We start from the raw sequence: 12,027 nt of genomic DNA on the forward strand, positions 1-12,027 counted from the left end.
CTGCAGCCGTGGTCACGCCGCTCGGATTGCTTCATATGAGACCGCTTCAGCACTGGCTACGCAACCGAGACCCGAGGTGGGCATGGCACCAGGGCAAGCTCCGTGTGGTCATGACACCGATTTGTCGCTATACGTTCAGCCTGTGGTCGGACCTTGCTTTTCTACGGGCTGGAGTGCCCCTAGTACAAGTGTCCAGGCATGTTGTTGTCACAACAGATGCCTCCACCACCGGCTGGGGTGCCGTATGCAGTGGGCATGCTGTGTCGGGCTGCTGGACAGGACCCCAACGACAGTGGCATATCAACTGCCTCGAGTTGCTAGCAGTACTCCTTGCCCTGTTTCGACCATTGCTGCACAACAAGCATGTACTGCACATGTACAAGCACATTGACCGTAGCGTACATCAGCCACCAGGGTCTACGCTCCAGTCGCATGTCACAACTCGCCCGCCATCTCCTCCTCTGGAGTCAGTGCCGAGTCAGGTCGCTGCACGTCATTTATGTCGCGGGCGAGTTCAATCGTGCGACCGACACACTCTCACGACAGCTCCACCTTCAAGGTCGATGTGGCCACCATCGCAACACATCACGATGTGGTCGGTGGCAGGTCACTATGAAAACACGACCTGAACACGTCAGCAAATCGTGCCTAGAATTCGGGCCGGCTTCCTCTCACGTTATCCTGAGACCCCGGCTTGGATATGTGCCCAAAGTTCCCACCACTCCCTTCCGGGACCAGGTGGTGAACTTGCAAGCGCTGCCCCTGGTGGAGGCAGACCCAACCCTGGCGTTGGTGTGTCCCGTTCGCGCTCCGCGCATTTATGTGGACCGCACGCAGAGCTTCAGAAGCTCTGAGCAGCTCTTTGTTTGCTTTGGAGGTCAGCAGAAGGGAAAGGCTGTCTCCAAACAGAGGTTGGCCCACTGGATAGTGGATGCCATTGCCTTGGCGTATCAGTCCCAAGGCAAGCCGTGCCCCCTCGGGGTGAGAGTTCACTCCACTCAGGGTGTTGCTTCCTCTTGGGCGTTGGCGCACGGCGCCTCTATGGCAGACATCTGCAGAGCTGCGGGCTGGGCAACACCAAACACATTTGTGAGGTTTTATAATCTCCGAGTGGACCCGGTGTCCTCCTGTGTGCTGTCTACAGATAGATAGCCACGGTTTCTCGCTTGCTGTGCCACTTTTTCTGCTCCTCAGTTCAGTTCCCCAGATGGTGAACCCTGTGGAGTTCATCCTGCATCCTGCGGCAGTCAGATGCAGTGGAGGCGTCCGACGCCAGGTCCAGTGCTTGTGTGCATGCCCGGTTGGTCAGCCCTTGTACTGGGCTAGATGTGTTCATCCACGGTATGGTTTCCCTGTTGGTAAACCCGTGTCTTTCCCTGGGCGGCTTTGCTTAGCCTCGTCTCTGGACTGTAGTGTTTCTCCCTGGTTAGGTAGGACCTACCCCAGAGATTTCCATATGTGTTACTGCCCCTCTGGTCAGTCCATATGTGTGTTCCACATGCCACCGGAAGGTTATGGAAAGTTACGACTCTGTGGTAGCACTTGCGTTGGGCACACTATGGCTTGCCAGCATCTGCTTCCCTAACACTCGTAACGTGGTTCAGTTGCTATGGCGTTTTCCATTGGGTCAGTATCGATGTAACGTCAAACATGACTGACTGAATGGGAACGTCTGGGTTACTATTGTAACCCCCGTTCCCTGAAGGAGGGAACGGAGACGTTATATCCCCTTGCTATAGCCCTGAGTCACCGCTGAATGGCCGGGTACCTATCTCGGCTCCTCAGCAAAATATGAATGGAAGTGAGTATGCCGGTCCTATTTATATCCGGGTGCCAGGGGTGTGACCCAGCATGTAAATCTCACTGACCAATTCCCATTGGCTCATTTTGTACCACTTGGAGGTGATAGGGCTCCCAAGCGAGACCCCATTATGTCAGTATCGACATAACGTCTCCGTTCCCTCCTTCAGGGAACGGGAGTTACAATAGTAACCCAGACGTTCAGTTATTACGATTAGAAGATCTGGTATTCTGTCAAATCATCTCAGATGTATTAAGCATAGTACGAAGAACGGACCCCAGAGGTGTTTATTCCTCAACATGTTTAGCTCCTACACACCTGCCTGGAAGTTTTCATTGATCCTAACGTAAAACTGGAGATAAACTCGGCTGGAAAAAAAATGGACAACCCCTACCATAGTGCTTTCTTTTGATATTGAAGTATTAATAGATTTTAGAAAAAGAGATTACATAAATAGAGTTTAATGATTCTATAATCATAGTTATAATATTTTGTGCTGAGCAATTTAAAAAAGTGAATCATATTGTGTTTAGTATATTAACATTCTTGAATGTGACTGATTGTTTGACAACTGAATCGACTTGTTCCTAGATAACATCATGCTTTCTTTTTCAGATTTCAGAAAACCCAAAGGAAAAGAGGCAGTAGTCTGATGTAAGACAGATTTTTAAAACCTGAACCGTTGGAACACCTGTAGTTATAATAACATCAGACTTCTGAAGCTAATTTTATTTTTAAAGTTTGCAACACTGTTTTATGTTGACATTACATTTCAGTTGTATTTTCAGTGTTTCAACAAAAGTGATTTATAATCAATGTCAGGTAGGTAAGTACTTTATTGATCCCACTTGGGAAATTAAAGTGCGTTAGCAGCAATGCATAAAGACAGTAAAGTACTCACAATTCACACAAATACATATACTATACACATATAATAATAAATAGACAAATAAATAAATAGACACAATAAAATGGAATATAATTTAAATTCCAGTCAAACTATAAAAACAGTAATTATAGCAGAATTTTTGTCTGATAATTAAATGCATTAAGCACAGCTATAAGATAAGTGGAGAGACCTGGTTTCTAGGGTGAAAGGTTAATCACATTGTAACATTGACCCAACAATATTACCAAAGATTTTTTTTGTTACAGTTTTTTTTTTTTCAACTGCTTACTCACATTTTCAAAACTTTGCTTCTTTTTTTCAAAACTTTACACAAAAATCCAGGAATTTCACACACAAAATGCAAAATTTCCTGCAAAATGAAGCACTGCATTCAAAATATCACAAACACATCTCAAAAGCAAACATCTGTCTTACGTTGCAAACACCTTTGCCATAATATTCTATTTTTGGATATATCATATACACACAGTTATTCAAAACCTAAAGCTCTTCTTTCATGAGCTCCTATGTACATTTCTGTACAAGATTGAAAGTAATTGGCAGAGAGACGTTAAAAAATTCACGGTAAACAAGAAAGCAAGATTGGAACCAAACTATTTATTTTTTCACTATAAGCATTTGTGGTTGTGAATACAATATTTCACAGTATGAAAGAAAAGAAATACATCAACCATGTGTAGTTGGACAGAAACAATGGTTGTGTTTGAAAAAGGAAATCAGTTTTTCAGTGTTGATCACTTCATAATGTTGATTCAATTATATTATCACTGATTTGTGGTTGAAATCATAACATTGTTTCAACAGTAACTGAGGGTGCAAAAGTGATGTTCAAAAAAGATCTCTTTGTAATGTTAAATCAATAATATTACCATTGATTTGTGGTTGAAATCTAAACATTGTTTCAAAAGTAACTGAGGGTGCAAGAGTGATACTGAAGCAACATCACTTTGTAACTTTAATTAAATGCAATTAGCGTTGACACATCAACACTGACTCAACATTGTTTCAATGATTACATGCTATCTGGGTTACAGGTAGGACAGATTATGAATGACTGTCAAGGGCTTGCAGGGTCATATTCTGTCCTTACATACATGCAGTAAACAACTTTTTACTAAGAAGTCAGCACTCACCTGCGATGTTGAACTGTGTGGCATTAAGCTCCTGTAGTAAGTGATCAAGTTCACTCAGCCCCCCCCCCAGAACTGAGGCAGAGGAGAAAGCAGGAGGAGGGTCTTCTGTGCGTGAGAAGCGTGGCTTACATACGGTACTGAGAAAAACACAAGTTACAAAACAATCTATCAGTAAGGGCCTACCACAACACTCACAATCTCAACATGTACTCAGAGGAATAGTTCTTTCAAAAATGAAAATTCTTATATTTTATTTAGACCATTTGCAGATTTTGTCAGAGCATGTGGTGTAGCACCTTGTCCAAACTCGTCATTTAAAAATCAGTCTACTGCAATGCCCTACGGGCCAGCCTTCCAGACAAGTCTCTGCATATAATCCAGAATGTGGCAGCATGTTTGGTCTTCAATCAGCCAAAGTGGACCTATGTCATACCTCTCCGGATCTCACTCCACTGACTTCCAGTGTCATTGCCAGAATTTTGTTGGAGTTAAATCTGATCGCAACGGTTATTAATTGGCTGTCGGCGAACGTGTCAGGCTAACGATCAAAGACTTCAGATTTTGGCCAAGGATCAAAGGAATCTTTTCAGATTTTTAAAATTTGTCTCAGATGGCCAAATCATGGCCAAAATCGTACAGTGTGAACCTGGCCTTACACACACACACACACACACACACACACACACACACGTTTTTGTGATTTATGAGGACACAAATTTGTATAATGACATGGGTATTACACTGGTGTTACGGCGTAAACATGAAATATGAGTCCTCATATTTAAAATAGCTTTAAAACTTACTAAACAATGTTTTATTAAAAAAATGTAAAAATGCAGAATGTTTTCTGTGATAGGTAGGTTTAGGGGTAGGGGTAGTGTAGGGGGATAGAATGTACAGTTTGTACAGTATAAAAACCATTACGCCTACGGAATGTCTTCACTTTGATAGCAAAACAAACCTGTGTGCACACACACACACACAAATGTAAAAAACCTTCCTCTTATTATTCCTTTATTTCTTTGCATTTCACCTGTACCATAGCTTGTTTGCTTGTCTAGCTTTCCAATAAACCTGGCATTTTAAACTATCAATATTGTTGCTCTGTGACAAACTACTTATGCTCCTCTACTTTAAATCGCTTTGGATAAAAGCATCTGCTAAATGCATAAATGTATATGATAGACAGGCAGTTAGTGCCTCAAAAGCCTGATTGGCTAAACAAAGAATCTTGCTTTGGCCCATAGCCATTTTATTTTGTCGTTTACAGAAACTAGAGCGGTCACAGAGAATGACATGATTTCTTTCAGGGAATAGGGTAATTTTCTGCATACCATTCCATAAATGTTTAAAAAGAATCTAGTAAAAGTTGAAGTACTGACTACACTTTTTTAATCATGTGACGCATGAATTGAAATTATTTTAATACATTTTACGTTGTTACTTTCATGCAGTTAATGTTTCTGTCTTTATTTGATGTTAACTTTTTGTGTAATTTTTTGAAGACTGGTCAGGATAATTTTAATAATTCGTTTAATTCATAATATTTTGACAGCTCAAAGGGCTGCAGTCCACATTTCAAAGTGCAGAAAGCCTACCATTAAAAGTGCATTAAGTGCACTGGAGTGTATTAGGAATACACTAAAGTAATAAAACTTCTGATCAAGTATGTTTCTTTCACCAATTCAAACATAATCTATATGTTGTTTTCTTTATTTGTCAAAATTACATATCTTTATATGTAACTATGTAATACATATGGTAATACATATCTTTTGTAACTACTTTCTATATGTATGTAAAGCTGCTTTGCAACCATGCAAAATTGTGAAAAGTGCTATAGAAATAAATTTGGTCCCACTTTATATTAAGTGGCCTTAACTACTATGTATTTACATTTAAATTAATCATTTGATACAATGCACTTATTGTGTACATACATGTTTTTACATTGTACTTATATTTTAAAAACACTTTCATGTTATTACATCTGTAATTAATTTCTGTAATTACACTTATAATTACACTGTTGACCCATCCCTTACACCTTACCCCTACCCTTAAACCTACCCATACCACCAAAGCTTTCCCTAACCTTACCCGTATCCCACCTCAATAGCAGCAAATGTGTTTTGCAATTCAGTATGAACCCAAGTACACTGTACTTATTTTTTAAATTAAGTACATAGTAGTTAAGGCCATCTAATAAAATTTTAAATGAATTAAACAATACATGATATTCAAAGTGTGGTTAAATTATTGAAAAGGTAAAGGTCATAATTACAAAACTTACTTCATGATTATGAATTACTATTTTTTTTTACAACTCAAAACACTTTTTCTGTAAACTTTTATCTATAGCTGCAATAAGCTTCTAGACTTTAAAGGTTTCCTGAGAAATGTGCTAAATCTGCAACACACATTCCCAATAGTGTGCTATAGCGAGTTCGGTTGTTTTGCAAAAGTACAGCAAAACCGATTGTTGATATGTTCCATTTCACAGCCTGTGAAAGTAAGATGAGGAGAGATTGGCTTATCAAACATATACAAAAACTGCCCCTTCACTGATACTCATACACTCATACTGTAGCCTATAGGCCTATGTTAAAATCACATCACATTATTCAACTGCTTACACACATTTTCAAAACTTTGCCTCTTTTTTACAAAACTTTACACACAAATCCAAGAATTGCACACACAAAATGCAAAATGCCTCACATCTCTTGCAAAATGAAGCACTGCGTTCAAAAGATCACCAACACATCTCAAAAGCAAACAGTTCACAGATAGCATGGTGACATTGATCCAATATTGAGTTTTGATCTAAACCATCATTTTGGTTGAGATTGACATGTCGATGTTTAAAGTGTGTTGGATCAGCATTGAAATTTTGATGAAAGCAGACAGCACAGATGGGAGCAGTGACATTGAACTAACAGTGATTTGTAGTTTATGACCACAAGACCATGCAGGTATGTATCTATGCAGAACACTAGTGGGTGTTTCCCAATCAGTGGGGCATTTTCAAACCATGAGGGCCATTTTCTTTACCCGATTTGCTCTAATCCACTGGGGGCTTGGTTTAGGGGTGAGCCTTCATGATTTTAGCAAGTCTGTTGAGAAATGGTTGAAAAACATCCATTGTAGTTTGAAATTGGCCAGTGATTGGTTAACATCCATTTTGGTTTTGCATGTGCACTTCTCAGTAGTCTAATCAATTCCTCCTCATTCTTATTATTTCTATGTCCTTTTATTTGTTTTTTGGGCTTGTTATTTTCATTTGATTTATTGTTAATGAATCTAATAAGATATAATTATTTAAAACAGTTTTTAAAGTGTTTGAATAAACCATCCATTTTCTAAATTCTTCAAAAGTGCACACATCCTGCTCTAGTGATATTTATTAGGAATTTTATGATTAAAGTTCAAATTTCCCAACATTGCAAGTGCAAGTGACATGAATGTGAGCAAGAATATCATACACATAGCCCATGTATTGCATCTATTACTCAATGCTTGCAAAGCACCTTGCTTTCTTTCCTTTAATAGGAATGAAGGCGGATGAGGATGGACAACTAAAAAAAAAAAAAAAAAGAAAAGAAAAAAAGAAAAAAAAGAGAAGCACCAATGTGACACAAATGTGACATTGATAATACATTTAGTTGCAGTCGATAGGATTATCACCTGACCTGGAACTTGATGCTATCCTGTGCCTTATCTCCTGCTCCCTCATTACTGCTTAATCAGGTAATCATTCCTATTCCTGAATCTGTATTAAATTTGAGGAATGTAACTAATCTCCATTCAGTTTAGCCTGTTTCCACTGAAACACAATCACAAAAAAACACACAAAAAAACTACACCTTGTGTTTGAGAAAGTGACTGACATGGCTAGGAGCTTTTTAAAACTCAAACGTGATATTTTACTGGGATGGCGTGCTCTTTTCATGAGTCCTCATATTTAAAATAGCTTTAAAAACATACTAAACAATGTTTTATTAAAAATGTAAAAATGCTGAATGTTTTCTGTGATAGGTAGGTTTAGGGGTAGGGGTAGTGTAGGGGGACAGAATGTACAGTTTGTACAGTATAAAAACCATTACACCTATGGGATGTCCTCACTAAGATAGCAAAACAAACCTGTGTGTGTGTGTGTGTTTGTATAACCATAGTTTTACTACAAATTCCAGGGTTAAACTATGGTTAGTGTATCAAAACCATGGCTAATTTGTGGTTACCATGGTTTAACAAATAACCATGGTTTTTGGTTTTATTTGTAGTAACACCATCGTTAATTTTTATAAGGGTTGTGTTGTTGTCTATGTGTTTATCTAAACCTCTAAACCAATGTGAACATTTGCCTGCAATAGATAATAATGATGTTCTTTAGCTTATGGTGTTTTGAGTGATGATAGTAATGGGATGCCACTACTAACAGTTGCTAGCAATTTAATGCTTAACTATTATGCTTAACAAAGACAAAACTACAAAACAGAGCAATTCCAAGAGCTTACACAGCTTACACATCCAAGTTCTAGAACAACATATGTTCCCATCCAGACGTCGTCTCTTTCAGGGAAGACCTTGCATTTTCCAACATGACAATGCCAGACCACATACTGCATCAATTACAACATCATGGCTGTGTAGAAGAAGGATCCGGGTACTGAAATGGCCAGCCTGCAGTCCAGATCTTTCACCCATAGAAAACATTTGGCGCATCATAAAGAGGAAGATGCGACAAAGAAGACCTAAGACAGTTGAGCAACTAGAAGCCTGTATTAGACAAGAATGGGACCACATTACTATTCCTAAACTTGAGCAACTTGTCTCCTCAGTCCCCAGACATTTGCAAAAGAAGAGGGGATGCCACACAGTGGTAAACATGGCCTTGTCCCAACTTTTTTGAGATGTGTTGATGCCATGAAATTTAAAATCAACTTATTTTTCCCTTAAAATGATATATTTTCTCAGTTTAAACATTTGATATGTCATCTATGTTGTATTCTGAATAAAATATTGAAATTTGAAACTTCCACATCATTGCATTCCTTTTTTATTCACAATTTGTACAGTGTCCCAACTTTTTTGGAATCGGGTTTGTACATTCAATCAGTATGGCGTAGTGGGTATTGTTTCCCCATAGCGTCAATACCAAGACACAGTGTCAACGTTCCACTTCAAAAAAAAAAAAAAAAACCTCTCAGGTTATGACTGAAACCCTGGTTCTCTGAGAAAGGGGACAAGACACTGCATCTTGCTGCCATACCTCAGGCCTGCCAGTGCATCTCCTTCAGACAAATGACGTGTAACTCAGGAACCCTTTTATACTCACAAGCGCATCATGGACTGCCATCTGCCAATGCTTATTGGCTTTTGTTTACATGTGCCTCAGATACCACGTATGCTTATGGTGTACCCCCTAGCGTCAATACCAAGACGCAGTGTCTCGTTCTCCTTCTCAGGGAACCAGGGTTACAATTATAACCTGAGATGTTACTAGAATTAATCTTCAATTTCTGGCATTGTGTATGCAGCATATGTTCCAAACACACTAAAAAGAGATTAAATATGTGTATTAAGTTTAGTTTAATATAAATACTTTCTTGTTTAACCCTCTGAGGGGTGTTTTGGGCCCTGGAGACGTTTTGGCATGCCCTGACATTTGTGCATTTTTCAGTTGCTTGTAAACAAATTACAGTTTTTTTCAATTGCTAACAAACGTTTACCAATACATAAAGTACTTTTTCTAAACTCTTAACACAGCAACACACATATATCACACAATTAGCCAAATAGTTAATTTTCTGCCCAAAACCATATTTTGTTAAATAAATACAAACTCTACATTTCAAAATGATAAAACCTTTTTCAACATATACTAACTCTATCAAAACACAGCAAACCTGATTCAAAATCGAGTCGTTCTGTCAAAACACTAGCACTAGTTTTTTATCCAACATGAACATATAGTCAATCAAAGCCCAATGACTGTCAAAATACTAACAGTTGATGGTATTACGAAAACTGCATTACTGAACATTACTTTCAGTTCTACCTGCAGAAAATATGAAATCCATTGTTTTTATAATTCAGTTTCCTTTTACTGCAGTAATAGTAGTTACATGTAAGCCATTCTACATTTTTGGTTGAGTGTTGAATGTGTGCATTCTTGGCAACATAAGTGAATGAGTCATTAATTTATAGAATGTGCAGTAGAAAAAAGAAGAGGAAAGTAACAGAATTGCTCAGGGCAGCTACTGGTCAAATGAGTCCCCTATGCAGAACTTCAGTTGGTCCCTTGGTTGAAATCTCTTTCTGGGGGTAGGGTGGGGTGTTGATGGTGCCTCCATAGAGGGTGGGATGGTGTCCCCTTGGTAGTTAGTGCCCTATGCAGACCACATATTCTGCATATATGGAGTGGTAGTGGAATCGTTGTAGTAAAAGCTTTACATTAAGCTTTTACTGAAATGAAAACATGAAATTCCTGCCATTGATCAACAACAATTCCAACATAGGACACTGTAGAAGCTTTTTTTCACCACAGAATAAAAAAGTATAAAAGGTAATTGTGACTTTTTAATTTCACAATTTATATATATATATATATATATATATATAATTTATATTTATTTATTTATTTATTTTTGCAATTGTAGGTTTATATCTTACAATTCTGACTTTTTTCCTAAGAATTGTGATATATAAACTATAGAAATTGAGAGAGAGAGAAAAAAAAGACATAATTACCTTTTTTATTTTCTATTCATGGCAGAAATAAGCTTTCATAGGTCCCACATGTGTAAGTGAAAAAAACAGATGCACAGTCCAGCACACATTCTTTCTCCTCTCCCATACCTCTTCTTCTCCCTTGTCCTGATCCAACTTCTCCTCTCCTCCTTCATCTATTCCTCTTCCTTACCCAGACATTTATTTTTTGCTCCTCTGTGTTGTTCTTCATCCACACTGAACAAATCCAATTCAAAGAGTCCTATTTTACTGTATGTCCATGTAATAGAAAGAACTTCAACACCTGAATATGCCTCCAACTGAGATTGGAATCTGCTATTTCTCAATATTTCAGTGATCCGCTAATTAAAAATGCTTATAAATTGTTTCAGTATTTGTTTTATATATTTTTTGTCAATACTTTTGAGCTACTGTTGTTGCAAAAGTATAGGTTTTATACTATATTTATTGATTGGGACAATGGCTCTTCATTTCTGACTTGCTGTGTTTAAGCATTTGCAAATAAGATGAGAAAGATCCATGATTTTGGTATGGGGTAAGCTTATATGAAAAGAAAATTTAAACATTTTAGAAATGTGTTAATTGACTGCATTTTGTGTGAAAACGACATGAATTGTGTTAATGGTATGGTCACAACAGATGGATGTTCTGCTAAATGTGTTTAGAGTTTTGAAAATGTGTCTACAGATTGGACAACTATGTTAGCAATTGAAAAAAAACTGTAATGGATAAATCTGATTACACTGTATTCAACACAAACTCTGCTACAATAATATGTGAGCAACATATATGTACATGTTTGTAATTATGAGAAAATGTTTATGTGTGTTCACTGAAATAAGGCCATAACATATACTAAACATTTGTTCACAAGGCTTTTGAGTACTGGATCTTGTAGACTAGAATTTTTGTTACAAAATGATGTGAAATTCATCATGCCCACTAATTCACATAAAACAATATATTGATTTAAATTTTGTAAGACACTTTTTGTTTAAAAAGGCCATATGTGAGTAGGAGTGAATTATCATGAATAATGTTTCACAAATGAGGAGAAAAAGACCCTCCCCTATCAATGAGAAATGTGGTTGAGAGGGAACTACAAGAAAGAATGTGGGAACAAAATAAATATATTTTTTGTTGGTATTTTATTTACAATATGGTTAACAATATAATACAAATCTAAACAAGGGTCAAATGCACATTTTGGAACACTCTCAGAGAAGAAAAAAAAAGTCAGGGGAGAGTTTAAGGTCCAGGTTCACATGCATGCCAGTATTTCTGATCACTATTATTCTCACATCTGTATAAAATAAAAATAAAATAATAAATAACTAATAATAAATAATCTGTGAGCATGCTGATAACAGAGTCATAGCAACAGCAACTACAGTATTAACATTAATGTCCACTCATAACGGAAAACATGA

The 12,027-nt window shown here is 37.7% G+C and overlaps 1 protein-coding gene across 3 annotated transcripts in view; it reads right to left on the minus strand.

Annotated features, from left to right (window-relative positions):
• LOC127523952 (transforming growth factor beta-1-induced transcript 1 protein-like) overlaps positions 1–12,027 on the minus strand; it is a 107,592-nt gene that overhangs the window by 58,876 nt on the left and 36,689 nt on the right. For all 3 annotated transcript variants that reach the window (XM_051915182.1, XM_051915184.1, XM_051915183.1), the window contains one exon: positions 3,845–3,981. In XM_051915182.1, coding sequence (XP_051771142.1) covers positions 3,845–3,981 — 137 coding nt within the window. The remainder of the gene's footprint in view (positions 1–3,844; positions 3,982–12,027) is intronic.

This window comes from Ctenopharyngodon idella, chromosome 12, assembly GCF_019924925.1.
Source record: "Ctenopharyngodon idella isolate HZGC_01 chromosome 12, HZGC01, whole genome shotgun sequence".
Lineage (NCBI taxonomy): Eukaryota > Metazoa > Chordata > Actinopteri > Cypriniformes > Xenocyprididae > Ctenopharyngodon > Ctenopharyngodon idella.